General features: G+C 39.7%; 1 protein-coding gene across 7 annotated transcripts in view; it reads left to right on the top strand.

Annotated features, from left to right (window-relative positions):
• Positions 1-14,615, top strand: part of HPCAL1 (hippocalcin like 1) — a 105,899-nt gene extending 91,284 nt beyond the window's left edge. For all 7 annotated transcript variants that reach the window (XM_087882401.1, XM_087882402.1, XM_087882399.1 and 4 more), the window contains 3 exons: positions 5,382-5,785; positions 9,724-9,829; positions 13,400-14,615. In XM_087882401.1, coding sequence (XP_087738527.1) covers positions 5,408-5,785; positions 9,724-9,829; positions 13,400-13,497 — 582 coding nt within the window. In that variant the 5' untranslated portion in view covers positions 5,382-5,407 and the 3' untranslated portion in view covers positions 13,498-14,615. The remainder of the gene's footprint in view (positions 1-5,381; positions 5,786-9,723; positions 9,830-13,399) is intronic.
• The last annotated feature ends 1,030 nt before the right edge of the window (positions 14,616-15,645 follow it).

The following is a 15,645-nucleotide window of genomic DNA, read 5'->3' as shown; positions in this document are numbered from 1 at the left end:
AGAGCAAACAATGATCAGAAATAAAGCAAGAAGACTGTAGTATTTATGCTTCCCTCCAACACAGAAGTAGCTAATGAGATAAACACAGGTTTCTGTTTAAACCTGATGTGTTTTATTAATGAGCAGCTGGTTGCTTTTTCTCTTTCAGTCTCTGAGAAAAATTGTTAAGTAGAGTACAGATTGTGTACAGAGGGTGTAATTTCTGATAGTCCTCTCCAGTTATGTCATTATCTCGTATTAGCTCTTCTCCCCCTTCTTACAGTTTAGAAGGCTATAAGCTGCTTTCATCTCTCTTTGCTTCTCTGCATATTACATTGGCTGGTAATCATTAGGTAAGCTTAGTTTACACTGGATAGTCTATAGATACTGATACGATTAAACTATAAATACTGGGGAATTTCCTAATATTGGATGGAATTGGGATTAACACTCTTTGGATTTTTCTTTCCAAAAGAAATTCACAGTGCAGCATCTGAAGTGGCTTTTACTCTTTCAGATTGAGGTTTGGCAGTAGAATCCAGAAGTATGGGCACAAGAGCCAACCATTGGCATTGGTAGGAAGCAGTGAAAATGGGGAAGGTGTTGGACAAAGCATCATAGTTAAAGTTCCCACCCCTTTGGCTTTGTGTATACAAGTCCAGAAGGGCAGATCTTGCATTACAGTGCTCTGTTCGTTACTTTTGTCTTGTTGATTTGTGACTTTATCTCACGTAACCTGTTGTATATCTCATGTATACATATCTACTGCATGTCACTTATTTTGGCCATGTCATCCAGGGGAATTCACTGAAGAAAGCAATTATGTTTGGAAGAGTTAGTGGTAAGAAGAAACCAGGCCATCAAAGCTGACACCAGCCAGAGCATAGAAAAACTCAAGTAATGCAAGATCAGAAGATGTGGCCCATAGAATCTCCAAGAGTTAGACACAACTGAATGGTTATGTCTGACTCTTGGACCATCATTGCTTGTGTTTGACTTTTGGACCATCATCATCATCGTCATGTTGGATCCATCTATAATCACACAACAAACAAACAAAAGTCTTGTTCAGAATCTTGAAAGGGATGAAATTAAGGAGGAAAGGAATGGAATTATCACAATTAAATAACAGACATACATTTACTTTCTTGCCCTCTGCTTGATCGGATGGATCTGAGATTGTCCTCTGCATTTGGAATCAGAAACTTTTGGGTTTTTTTCTCCAGGTACTTTTTAGAACAGTATTGAATGGAATCCACTCCAATTCAGTTTGAAATAAAGATTTGAGATTCAGAAATGTCAACCTGAATTAATTCAAGCTGAGACTCGATTTGGAAAAAAAAAAAAAAAAGATTCACTGGTAAGTTGTAATGAGAAGGCATAAAAACAGAAGTCACAGCTAAATATATGAGTGGTTCAAAACAGCAGGGGAATTGAACCTTTAGGGGACATTAACTCTGCCATGTTTCAGCTGGATGCTTTCAAGGGTTCACTACAATATTTTTTTTAAATAAATATTCCACCTTATTTCTTTTAAAGCAAATATAGCAGTGATGAGAAAAAGACAGCCCTGGGGCTGCCAAACTGTCCAGCAAAATGTTTTAATTTGCTAAACTTACTCAGCGGGTAACTGCTCCAACTTAAAAAATAAAAATAAATGAAAACCTGCTGAAGAAGTACGCTCTTACTCCTTTCACTTTTTCTAGGATATCAGATTTGGCATGATACTGAAAAATAATGAAACCCTTACAAACAGGATAGAATGCATTGCTACCTCTAGTTGATGGGTTGTCTGACATTGTAGAAGGACTAGCAAATTTCCCACTCCTACCCCAAGGCTTCCTTCTCCACTGACACATTTCAGTGTCAGACTGGGTAGCACATATTGGCAAATGTAATCTCTTCTCAGCAAGACTTAGAAAAATGAAGACTGATTTGTGTTTAAGGAATGGTGTAATTTTGCTACTTCTGATCACTGGGTTTGGGTGCCAGAACAGTGGCATGCCATGGCTGGTTATCCTTCTGCAAAGGCTCCCCCTCCCTTTGCATCACTGAATCACTGGGAAGATTCAGTTGTGTCATAATTGTGGCTTGCAGGCCCATACTATGCATTTGCAAAACTTGTTGCAAGAGGAGTCATTTAGTAATCCTTTGGTTGACATCCAGAATGGCGTCAACCTGCTTATTGTATGTTGAGGACGTATCGTCACAACAGAGCCTCCATCATGGTGTCAATCTGCCACTGAGACATGATGTCAACATTGTCAGATAGTCCAGATAAGAAGTACACCCAGAAGTACTAGCTCTGTGTTTGTTGTAAGATTACATTACCAGAATCTTGCAAGTCTGAAAGTATATCTCTTCCCCCCTTGCTTTTACAATCCAAGAAACTAGGGAGGGTCCCTTCTGAGACTTTGCCACACCCACACTGCTGCTGCAGACTTAATTGCCTCTCATCTGAACATTGACTAGTCTGGGGTTCTTCCTCCTCTCCCAAGGCCATTTCCATATACCATTACACATGGCCAAATCAAAGTGATCCAACTGGAAAATGATATTTTCCATTAGAACAAGGAATAGGCTCTATGCCACACAGAGAAGGGATCTGAAGGAAGTTGGGGACCTGCAGAGCTCCAATTGTCCCTCTCCTATACACAGAATGGGATAACTCGCAATGGCCAACTTTCTGCAGCCAAGTTACCATTGCCAATTCGTCAAGGCCAACTCTCTGGGGCCAGCTCGCCATGGGACAACTCTCCGCAGCCAACTTGCTGTGACCAACTCACTGTGAGACAATTCAACAGTTTTATTTAATTATTTAAAATTATTTTTAAAATTATTTTTTGTCATTCTCGTTTCGTTTTGTCCCTCCTTTTGCATTCTTTCTTTAATGATTCTATTCCACCATTTCTTCGATATTACATAACGTTTGTCCCGTAACAAATTGTTCTGTGATGAGTTGGCAGCTGCGAATTGTCCCATGGCAAGTTGGCTGTAGGGAGTTGTCCTAGACCTAATTGCCATGAGCTTTCAGTGGGCTTTTCTTTTTTTGGCTGTCAGACCAGAACTTCTCTAGCAAGTCAAAAAAATGTTTGCAGGATTGGGAATCTTGATTTTAGGAAATATCTTCCACAAGGTTGTCCTGCACAGCCTGCTCTTCTTTTCATCCTGATGATTTTACCACTGCTTAACTTGCTTGTCATCCCTGCCTCATTCTTCTCCTACCTACCTGCCTCTCGCCCACCATGCTGGTCAAGCGCAGATATTCCACCTTTCCCGTTCTTTTCGTCTTCCCTGGACAACACCGCTGGCCAAGAGGCAGAGAATCTGTGCTTGGCCAGGATGGGGCAGAGAGGCAAGCAGCAAAGAAGAATCTTCCTTCACCTTCTCTGCTCCTTACTCTCCCAGCAGCAGCAGAAGGAAGCCACTGCTCCTTTGCTGGCCTTATTTCAGAAATGTGGCAAGAGGAACTCTGGGAAGGCAACCGTTTTCCAATTGGCCTGTTTTCTTCCCATCCTCAAACACATCGTGTCAGAACGTCTTGTTCTAGCAGCAGAACCTATAGCAGATGGCTTGGTCAGACTTTGGGGGAATTGCCACATGGCAAAAACCAAACTACAGGTAGTCCTCAACTTATGACCAGATGTTTAGAGACCACTCAAAGTTATGAAGGATCTCCTTGCAGTTACGTTATCACCTGGGTTCAAAGTTCCAATGGTGTCCCCAACTCCCCACAGTCACATGAGCACACTTTGGACACTTGTCAACCAGGCCACATGTAGAGCTGTTTGCGCTATCCCATAGTGATATGGCTGTTGTTTATGACAGTTTTGCCAAAATCCAGTTCTGGATTTTGGCAAACCAAGCCTTGGTGAGCCGTTGGTTTGCTTAAAAGCCTCACAAAAATGGTTGCAATCAGATTGGTCATATGAGTGGCCCAATTTACAACAATCACAAGTTACGACTGTGATGGCAGGACCACCTATAGTAAAAGAACATAAAGGTAACCATGCACCAAACTGAACCAACTAGGTTCATCTGCTCCCTATTCAAGCTGTTTTATTATATTTTCCTAATAGCAGGAATATTGTGATGTTTTGAAATCTATATTTAGTTATCCAAATTGCTTTTTAGGCTCATGAATGCATCTTCCAAGAAAAACTGCTTGAAATAGTGAGCACAGGGAGTTGCCCTATTAAAAAGCGGGGGGTAGGGGTGGCCTTTTGGTAGCTTTTTCAGGTTTCCTTTTATTTCCTGTTTTTCTTGCAGCTCGCTTACTTGTTTTGGAATTCTCAAAACCATTTTCCAAGCATTTCTAAAGTATTTGGCTAAAAGAGTGGATATATTATCTAAAGTAGAATAGAGAATAACAGAAAATATCTGATATTTGATAAATACCTTAACACAATGAACTGGAACACTATGGAAGAAGTTGTTGGGTAAAATGGAGAAGATAGCCACTGTATGCATTTTGATCCTGGAAATAGCCGGGGAACACAGTATACTGTCTCAGGCCTTGTGTCCAAGAAAAACATTCTAATGAAATAAAGCTTCTAAAATATTATGCTTATATAAAAGAGTGGTAAATGAGGAAAATATTTGGCCACAGAGCTGCAATAAACCTCTCTAAATTTATTATGTAGAGAGAAATATGAGAATTAATTAAAGCAAGCATGTACAAATTCCATTTCGCCTCTCTTTTTCATTTCATTTTTTTTTTTTTTTTTTGGCACGGACGGAGGCTGCATTTAGGAGGAGAAATGAAGTATTACTGTTCAAAAGGGTTGTAATCATGAGGATAATGTGTGCAGAGGGTTTGGCAATGGAGAGGCAACAAAATGGCCTTTCTAGCTGTTTCACTAAAAGGTTGGAATGGAATTTGCAATTTGTGTTTGCAGAAGGTTTTCTGATATTGCTTTGTTGCTTTACGAATGGAAATTTCTGTTAATGATTGGGCAATGCCAAAGAGGCTGCACTGCATTTGTAAAAATTGCCTCTTCTCTTCATTGCTGAAAACTTTACTAGATCAAGAATCCCTTTGCAGTGGAAGGGTGCTATTATTTGGTGGAAGGCCAATTATGAAAACAAACTACACATTGTATACTAATAAAACAAGAATGTAGTTGAATGGTCTTCTGTATTACCTTCTTTTTCCCCTCGTATGCTGTAATAACCTTCTGTACAATAATGCAGCTAAAGGAAAAGGGGGAAAGAAATGTACATTATTCCTTCTGAAGAAATCATTTATCCATCCAATTTATTTCAAATAAGCATCAGGCTTGAAAATGCAGAATATTATAAGGAACCTATTTCATCCCTTCTGCTGTGTACATGCTTAATAGAGCTACATTTTGAATTTCAGCTGTGAGAAGAATCAACTAATTTTTTTGTCTTGTTTTCAGCTCTTAGATAATAACCAGGAACAGAAATGGGAAAACAGAACAGTAAATTGAGACCTGAAGTGCTGCAGGATCTCCGAGAGAACACAGAATTCACAGACCATGAGCTTCAAGAGTGGTACAAAGGCTTCCTAAAAGATTGCCCGACCGGCCATTTGACTGTTGATGAATTCAAAAAGATATATGCTAATTTCTTCCCATATGGGGATGCCTCAAAATTTGCAGAACACGTGTTCCGCACTTTTGACACCAATAGTGATGGGACGATAGACTTTCGGGAATTTATAATTGCGCTAAGTGTTACATCTCGAGGAAAGCTTGAACAGAAGCTGAAATGGGCATTTAGCATGTATGATCTTGATGGCAATGGTTACATTAGCCGTGCTGAAATGCTTGAAATAGTGCAGGTAAGTAAAAATAAAAAAAGTTAAAGCATCTAATTAAATGTTAAGACCATCTAGTGCAATCCAATTCTTTTCAGCTATTTAACCTGAATGCAAGTATAGCAGCCATTTTCAGCCTGGTGCACTTTGGGCCATGTTGACTGTAAACTATCTCCAGTAGATCTAGAAAACACCAATTTTGGGAAGACTGCTATCCATAATCTTGACCTTGGAGTATATTTCAGATGAAGTTCCTCTTGGCATTCTACGTGTGTCAGTACATGCATTTTCATGACTGAAGACAACTTACGGCTACAATTGAGCCCAAAACTTCTGTTGCTAAACAAGACAGTCATGAAGTAAATTTTGCCCCCGCTTAATGACCTTTCCTGCCACAGTTGTTAAGTGAATCTCTGCAGCTGTTAAGCTAATAACATGGTTGTGAAGTGAATCCGGCTTCCCCATTGACTTAGCTTATTAGAAGATCGCAAAAGTGATCACGTTACCCTGGGATGTTGCAACTGTCCTAAATACATACCAACTGCCAATCATCTGAATTTTGATCACATGACCATGGGATATTGCAACAATTTTAAGTGTGAAAAATGGTCATTTTTTTCAATCCCATTGTAACTTCAGTCACTAAACAAGTGGTTATACGTCAAGGACTATCTCTATCTCCAAGTAAGTGAGATGCAAGCAACAGTATGTTGATTTGTAAAGTAGTCATCAGATTGCAGATCCTATTTTTCATACAGTGATATGAGTGTAGTTGGTTAACATTGACTTTAGATGTACAGTATTCTGGTAATTATGCACCAACACTTATTGGTTCTGTTCTTAGCTTTATCTGGAAATACTGCATGTAACACATGTACAATGAAGGCTGATAATTTAGTCTATTCCTTCATTTATTTATTGAAAATTTTAAATGAAAATGTTGATTGAACAAAGCCATGATTTGTGGCAGAGCTTAATCCCAGTGGGTTCATCTAGTCAAATTCATGGCATATGGAACATTGAGACTTGGAATGATAAGAAATGATAAAGAGCATGAATTTACAAATAAAGTGAAGGAAAAACAGATACATTATTTGTCGGAAAGGAAAGGAAAGAGAAGAATGTAATAGAACTGAACTAAGTGACCTGATCTTATAGAATGATGTTGATGAAAACCTGGAGTGAAGTTGTAGATTTAATTGTAAACAAAAGGGCTGAAGTAGGAATTGATGTCTTCTAGACTATTGTAGGTGTGCATCAGGGGTGAAATCTAAATTTTTTTGCTACCGGTTCTGTGGGCGTGGCTTGGTATGGCGTGGCTTGGTGGTCATGTGACTGGGTGGATGTGGCCAGTTTGTTGTCATTCACGTCACTCACCATTAGAGCCAGGAGCTCCACATTCTGACACAGAACAGCAGCACATTCTGTCTTTCACAGAATGTCACAGAAGCCAGGAGCTGCACAAAAGCACATTCTACCTTTCTGAAGCCCCCAACGCTTTGAGTTTCCCTCTGGCTTGACTGCCCAGGCGAACCTCTGAGCCATCTCTTGTCCTGCTCTTCATCCCGGAGGGCCACGCATCTCCCCCCCCAATCCTCCGTACAAACCGCCCACCCCGTTTCTGCAAAGGCATAGCCTCCCCCTTGCAGGGCAATCCAAAGAGGGGAGGGGGATGCTGCTGAAAAAGCCACCTTCCACCTGGGCCCCCTCCTACAGCCAAATGTGCCCAGCCTTCCTTGCCCTTTCCTCAAATGGGCTGTGCATGGGGTGCTTGGAGAGAGAGCGAGCAAGACAGCTCTCCAACCTCTGTTTTTGTGTGTGTGTGTGTGAGGGAGGGAGGGAGGGAGCAATCTGAAGCCGAGGCACCCAAACTTCTGGCAGCGGCGGGGGCAGCTTCTGAGCAGCCAGCTTCACCTGATCTACTCCCTGAGTCTCACCATTCTCCTCACCCCCAGCCCACTCAAGCAGCAGCTTCCCTGCTCAGCCCCAACAAGCTATGCATCCATGGTGCCCACACCAACATCCCAAGAGAAGCAGAGAAGATCATCGCTTGCAAGCAGACAAGAAGAGGTAGCAAGCATATGCAGTGCTGTGGGAAAAATGAGAGGTCCTGTTGTCCCACAGAGCCTGCCGCTGCTTGAGTGGGGTGGGGGTGGAGGCGAGGAGAACCGCAAGACTCAGGGAGTAGGTCAGGTGGAGCTGGCTGACTCAGGGCTGCTCGGAAGCCGCCCGCGCTGCTGCCAGAAGTTTGGGTGCCTCGGCTGCAGATCGCTCCCTTCCTCCCTCCCTCACACTCACACACACACACACACACACACACACACACACACACACACACACATAAAAACAGGTTGGAGAGCTCTCTTGCTCGTTCTCTCTCCAAGTGCCCCATGCACAGCCCATTTGAGGAAAGGGCATGCACGGCTGGGCGCGTTTGGCTGCAGAAGGAGGCGCAGCGCAATGGGGTTGTTTTGTTCACCGAGGTGGCACTTCGGGAGGGCAGGCGGACATCTGCAGCTGACAACTATAATGACTGTGTCCACCTGCCCTCCTGAAGCACCACCGTGGCGAACAAAACAACCCCATTGCTATGGATGCATAGCTTGTCGGGGCTGAGCAGGGAAGCCGCTGCTTGGGGGGGGAGCGAATAAGCTGCTAGCTTCTTACCTGCAGCCCTGCCATGCTTGCCTGCCTTCCACATGGGCTTCTGCTTGCCTGCCTTTGCAAGCTGGCCACAGGGACACCAGAAAGGCAGCATGGAAGGCAGGCAAGCTTGGCAGGACTGCAGGCCGTGGACTGGTTCGGGGATGTGGCCAGCCAGCCATTGCTCCCGGTTCAGCGAACTAGCCTCAATCTCCACTACCTACTCACCCGAGCCGGTCCGAACCGGGAGCATTTCACCCCTGGTGCGCATGAAAGAAGAATTCATAGTTTAGGTCATGTCACACATCAGTGAATGTTAATAATAGAAAAAGAAAGGATAAACTTTGGAGAAAATAGTGTAATATTTTGAATGAATGCAGTCCAGGGGGCAAACATTATTTTAAATGGCATGAAGGCAGAAAAATGATAGAGACATTTAGCAAACCAAGAATGAATGAGAATGGTGGAATCTATTTAAATACATAGTTGAAGCATAAGCCTCTTCAGGAATAGTTGTAGCAAAAGAGAAAAATAGAGAAGTGCAAATGATTTGACTGCCTTTGGTGATAGTTTATATCAGGCACAAGTAGCCAGGAACAGGAATTAACTTCAAAATCTTCAGGTTTATTTTATGCTACCTATATACAAGAATCTGATCTACTAACAGTCACAGCAAATTGGCACTATATAAGAGTCAATGGAACTTATGGGGGAGACTGGACTTCAGTCTCTTGTGGGAAGGTAGCGACTCCAGACTTATGATGCGTTTGATCCCACTTTCGGGCTGCACCTCGTCATCTCCTATAGTTTACATTAAAATTACAATTAAGGGTTATGAGGAATTCTGAATATGGGACAGATTGTTATTGGTATCAAGAATGGATCTTGGGAAAAACGGGATGTGAAAGGATGTGAAAAGCACTACAGTGCAGGTAGAATAACTATAGGGAAAGTAAATATTGGTTGTTAGGTTAATCTCCAACAGAATGGAATGGCAACTCAGCTACAGAAGGAAGGACATGGAAGCTGTTTGAAAAACAGAAATGAATTTGTTTACAGAATATCAATGAAGAGTGTGCATCTACATTTCATATTTAATCAATACATGCAGAATATGAGAATATATTAGATGCAAATCACAGCATGGGATTTTTTTTTTAATGCAGAACTTTTTGAGGGTTCCTTTGGTACTTGTTTTATATGTTTTAGTATATTTCACTGTAATGGCCTCTCAGTTTTGTTTTGTTTTGTTTTTTAAATTTGGATTTCCAAAAAATATTTTAACCTGTTTTCCTATATATATTGCTATCCCTATTAAGGCAATCTATAAAATGGTGTCTTCGGTCATGAAAATGCCAGAGGATGAATCAACTCCAGAGAAACGAACAGATAAAATCTTCAGACAGATGGATACCAATAATGATGGTAGGTTTCTGCAATAAATTTTTGTGATGTGCTTACCAAAGATAAGGGTAATGGTAGTGGATGTCTGTTTAAAACTCTTTAATCTAGAGTCAAGAAATCTGGACAGGGAGAAATTGTTGCTTTTTTTTTTTAAAGTCCAAGAGTCTTACCTGTCCATTAAAAAAAAATTAAATTATAAAGTCTCTGGTCCTAAAACCAGACCACTAAAGACTTCCCTTGTTTATAATCTCATCTCTGTGCGCACTTATTTTCCAGAGATTAACCTTTTTCTCTTGCATTCTGTTTTTCTCTTCCACTGACAATCTCTGCCAAGCCATATAAAATTTTGCAGATAAATGTTTTGCAACAGAAATAAATTATTGAAAAGTACTACATTTATTCTAATTTGTACAGCTCATTCTAGCTGCAGGTTTTTTAACTCAACAAATAGGAAAGATAAGTTGATTTGCATGAATTTTGAACAAAGTCCATTAGAATTTCAAAGAGCAATTAAAATTGTAGATCACCATGTTACTTCAGATTGGCAACCCTTATCTCTGTTCCTTCAAGCTAGATCACTAAAAGCAAAGATAGCATTTCTCCTTTTATCTACTGTATTTTGCAACAGGAGAATACTGTAGAGGTTGCATTTGGAAGCAGTATCTTGCTTCAGAAGTTTTGATCCATCAAGATTAGGAGGAGGAGAGAAGAAAAAGGAAAGTTAAGGTTCTTTGTAGTGCGGAGGCTACTTAATGGAGTCATTGGTGTTGAATTAGTTTCCTGCAGTTTTTCAGTAATGGGTCAAAGTAGAAATGTTTCCTTGGTATTGCCTGCTAGCAGGACATGTGTCTATTTCCATGGAAATATATTAAAAAGAAGTACCCTACTATGAGATGGTATTTGGGGGGGGGGGGTTGGGGCACTATTTCCTCAGCCGGTGATGATTCAAAAGATACTAATACCTCAAAGTATAACGAGAAATGAGTTCTTTGAAGCAACCTATTGCCATTGTTGTCCAATACCCTCTGAAACAAAGGTGAGGTTATGTCATTTTCAAATCTCAACTTCAATACTTAATCCAACTAATCTTAGTCCAACTAACAAATGATGAAAAATGTTGGGAGTTGTTGGCAGGGCAACAGATTCCCTGCCTAAGTGTGCAATCAGCTTATCTTCCCTGCGACTCTTGACATGAGCACATCACTACTACAGTTAAATAAGTATTAGGTACCTGCTGCAAGATGGGTAAAGGGGCTAAAACATGCACTGAGATGTCCAAATGGGAAAGTGGTTATTGTTACATCAACAACAGAATAGTATCTTGGGTTTGTTTGTTTTTTACTTTGTTGAAGCACTTGATCTCTAAAAATACGTCAGAAGACCTAAACATATGACAAAATATGTACACTTCTAATAGTGCAAAAAAAAAAATAATAAAATAGGAAAGGTGTTTGTATTCTTCACAAGAGAAGTCTATCAGAGTACGCTAATTCCAGAAGGATTTAATATATATTCATAGTACTATTTAGAGCATTGGGTGATAACTTGATCAGCCATCGTTAAATTTTGCTGAGATTAAATTGAGCTGAATCAAGGAAGATGCAGCCCATTCAAAGAGACAGGTTTCCCCTCCCCACCATAGGTTTCTTACCTTCCTGCCAAGACTAGACATAGTCATCTTGGGGGAAAGAATACCTTAGCACTAGTGGGGGATTTTAGTTCAGACTGAAGTGGTCTATCTGTATCACAGCAACGATGTAGACTGGCTTTTGATTCCCTGTCAGGAAACAATGATAGAAATGTCATTTACTGAGAATCTGGTTCTCATGAAAACTTCTGCTAGCTATTGCTCCCTTCTAAAGGTAAGAGATGATTGCCCAGGAAGCAGAAATGTCAACTAGTCGATGATTGATATTTGTGTTCTTTGGATGGCTTTGTGAGCATGCATATTTTACAACTACAATCTCTTTTGAGACCAATATGCTGCATAAATGCATCTGGGATAAGCATCAAATAGCTTGCCTATTTCTAATTAACTCAGCTGTGAGAGAACTTAAATAAAAGGATAAATATGCACAAACCATTAAAGTCAATGTGATCGCTGAAAATCATTGTTTTCTAGTAATAGGATAGAAAAAAATAGAAACCCAGAACATAGTACAGGTAGTCCTTAAGTTACAACCAGTTGCTTAGTTACCATTTGAAATTCTGATGGGCCTACCTAGGGGGTAGTTAAGATCCAGATTTGAAGTTCCGATGGTCACCCACCTCCAGTCATGGGATCGTGCTTTGAACACTTGGCAACCAGGCTGTATTTGCAGTGTCCCACAGTCATGTGACCGTGATTTATGACAATTTTGCTTTTGGTTTTTGGCAAAACTATGCCTATATTAAACCAATGCTTAACTATAGCAAACCAATGCTTAACAACCATAGTGCTTGCTTAACTATCTCAGTGATTTATTTAATGATCACCACAAGAAAGTCTGTAAAAATTTTAAGATTGTTTTATGATCATCACCACTGATGGGCTCTAATAAAGTTGTAATTTGAGAGCTATCTTGCATCCTTGCATTGTTACTCTTTCCAGCTGAGATAATTAATTCAAGCAGAGATGGTCTCCTCAAAATAACTATGTTTATAAAAGCTTATTGTGCTTGTCCAAATTATCCTAGAAATATATCACATTCCTCTGCTTCTTTCTCTTTGCCCATCTAAGAAATTAGGAAATGAGAAAGAATAATACTTTAGGGCAGAGTATTTCACAGAGAAGGTAGGGGCTTGTTACCTTTTGCCATTGTCTGTCTTTCCAATGGGAGCCGAAGACTTTGAACCAGTAATTCAGAATCTTGATCAATAAACTCACAACATTTCAAAGAAAATGCATTCTACATGTTGCCTGAGAATGAGTGAAGATTGAAAAATGTTTTTCTTCCAGTGGCATTCTCATGTTTTTCATGATACAGAATTCTACCCTGATTTAATAGCAATGGAAGCCATTTGTCCCACCCATACCTAGTTTTTTTATGAAGAACAATATGTTAAAATAGACAAGTTCACAAACCAAAACTCACTTAGCTTAGATTGCAATGTTTACTTAATTTCAAATATTTGGCATCAAAGATTTGTAATGTTTTAATCTAGCTCAGGGAGGAAATTGTATTGAGTTCAAAAATGTGTCTCGCCTGAAATTCAACTGCCTGCCATTTTTCAAGTCCGCCCTTCAGCAAGATGTCAGCTAAAGGAAGCAACAGATCAGCACCGAGGTTATGCTTGTTTTCATGTCATTTTCATTCAAGGTTTTACGTTTTTCTTGAGAGCTTTGGAATTGTAACAGGATGTGAGAATTTCGTCTGGTTCTTATTATAATTGTATTTCGGAAGTCTACATTATATCAGTTTCCTCAGCTAACCCACACACACCCCGAACAGCATTTTTGGTTCTTTGGAACAAGGGTGGGTATCTTTTTGGCAGTCTATCAAATTTCATACACGGTTCTTTTTACACCAGCTGGAAATGAACAGGCTGCTCTTTATATTTCCTATGTGGCAGATCAGATGTACAATTTTGTCTATCTCTGTTCCCTTCAAGGTAAACTATCTCTCGAAGAGTTTATAAAAGGTGCCAAGAGTGATCCCTCGATTGTGCGGTTGTTACAGTGTGATCCAAGCAGTGCAAGTCAGTTTTAATGAAACTCTGGACAGTTTGCAAAGAAAATTACTGGCTTGTTTAAGCTTTGCTCGTAATGGATGCCTTCAACCATTCCTCATTGGTTAGTGGATGAAACTCTGTGGCTGGATTGTCTCTGTATCCAAGTGAAAAAAAAAAAGAGCCTCACTCTTCTCATCAGCTGTGATACGACTTTTCTTTCCAATATCCCAATTCTCTTTTTCACTGCACATTATTGTTAGGACTCCCTGTACACATTGAGTGTAACCGAAGGGTATGTTTACATGCAAGTTAAAAGAGGGGGAATGGTATTCCTCTCGGTTAATCTAAATGGATGACTTTAGTAACTCCCAAAAGATACCGTACGTAATTTTTGTCTGCTATGACAGCAACGAATGACAGGCAGTTTATATCCCAGAAAATCATTATGAAATGTGGAATAAATTAAGCAGGTTTTGTTTTTTTAAAAAATGGCATGTCTCCAGTTTCCTTCTCAATGAGGAAAATTGCTTGTGCTTGCATAGCAGTGCAAGCAATTCTCATTGGGAAGAAAACTGGAGTCATGCGGTTTTTAAGAAAATAGATATGCACAAATAAAACACACACATACATATACATAGTCATGTGTGTGTATGTGTGTGTGTATATATATATATACGCACACATATTTTACATAAATATTTAGGTCATATTTAATATATGAAGTAGACTTCATCCTTCATTTCTTCTAGTTGTCCATGATTATTATTTTTTTAAGAAAAGGATTATGATATTTATACATAGTCAAGTTGCCATTAAGGCACTGCATGATTAGCTGTTTGTGGGTATATCACTGTTTTAATTACTGGTTGCAACACTTTGTCCATTTTTACTGTGGATTGTTCCAGCATTTATTGTGTTTAATGAAGACTAAAGAGGAATCATTCTGCTTCCGTGTTTCACAGTGAAGCGCCACTCACAATGGCTACATTTTAACAGGCTTTTGAGTGAGGTGAGGTAATTTGACAAGCATTTACTATGATCCTCCTACCAATTTATGGCTGTCCATCTCTGTTAATAGTCTTGTGCATTCCAGTGTTATTTAATATCTGCCTAATGCCAAGAAATGCTGATTGAAATAAAGGTGAATTTTCTTGTTGGTCTATGTTATATTTTAATTATTGGATGCTTTGAATTTGTATGCAGCATGATTTCTTTCTAGAAAACAGTGAAAGGATATTTCAAGAGCCAGTTTAAAACGAAGTGTTCACACAAATTGCACATGAGTGAATATTACTCCATTCTTCCACAGATTTTTCGAACAGAAACATTGTTCCCCGACTGGCCACAACTGCCGTGCATATATAAACCACAGGAGTATCTTGGTTTTGTGATTAAAAAGAATTTTAAATGAATATCAGCCTAGCTCAGCAAGAATGTTTTTATTCAGAAATATAGCTAGAAGCTCTCTTCTTCTTCTTTTTTTTTGAAACAGATATTTTTATATAAAACAACATTATATCCTATATCCTGACATAGATACATTATAGGAATTGGAATAAGGCAAAAGATAGTACTGGCAGTGGAGCTCTGGACTCTGGGTGGAGAGTAAAACCTACCAAGTTAAGAATGAACAGTACAAAGCCAACTTCTGAGAATTCAGATCTCATCCCTAAAAATGCCATTCTTTCATTCAGTCTGAAAAGTGTTACCGCTGTGGTCCAAGGGTTACAGGACTTCACTTAAAAATAAAGATAAAGGTTTCATTGGGTGGAGTTGGTGGTGCTGGTGATTAAATGGACACACTGATGTATTTTATTTTGGCAGTATAATATGGAAGTGATCTGCCATTGCCTTCTTCCAGCTTGATTTTCCCTGAGGCACGAAAGCCAGCTGGGTGACTTTGGGACAGCTCAACCCACTTCACAGAGTTGTTCTGGGGAAGATACAAGGAGGAAAAACAATTGGGTATGTTCATCACATTGAGTTATTTTTAAAAATAATAAAGGGGAAATTTTTTTAGAACTCAAATTTTCAATGCAGCCTAAAACACTGACAGAAGAACAAGAACTGTTTCCATAGCATTGCCAAGAAAACAAAATGGATGTGCATTGAGATCAAGGTCAGCCAAGAGTGATGTAAAAATACATGAGCTTTCTTCCAGGTAAACCTGTCTAAACTTGTGCCTG

This window comes from Pantherophis guttatus, chromosome 1 (genome assembly GCF_059756535.1).
Source record: "Pantherophis guttatus breed Tessera chromosome 1, ASM5975653v1, whole genome shotgun sequence".
Lineage (NCBI taxonomy): Eukaryota > Metazoa > Chordata > Lepidosauria > Squamata > Colubridae > Pantherophis > Pantherophis guttatus.
Note: the sequence above shows the minus strand (reverse complement) of the source record. Positions and strands in the feature narration are given on the sequence as shown.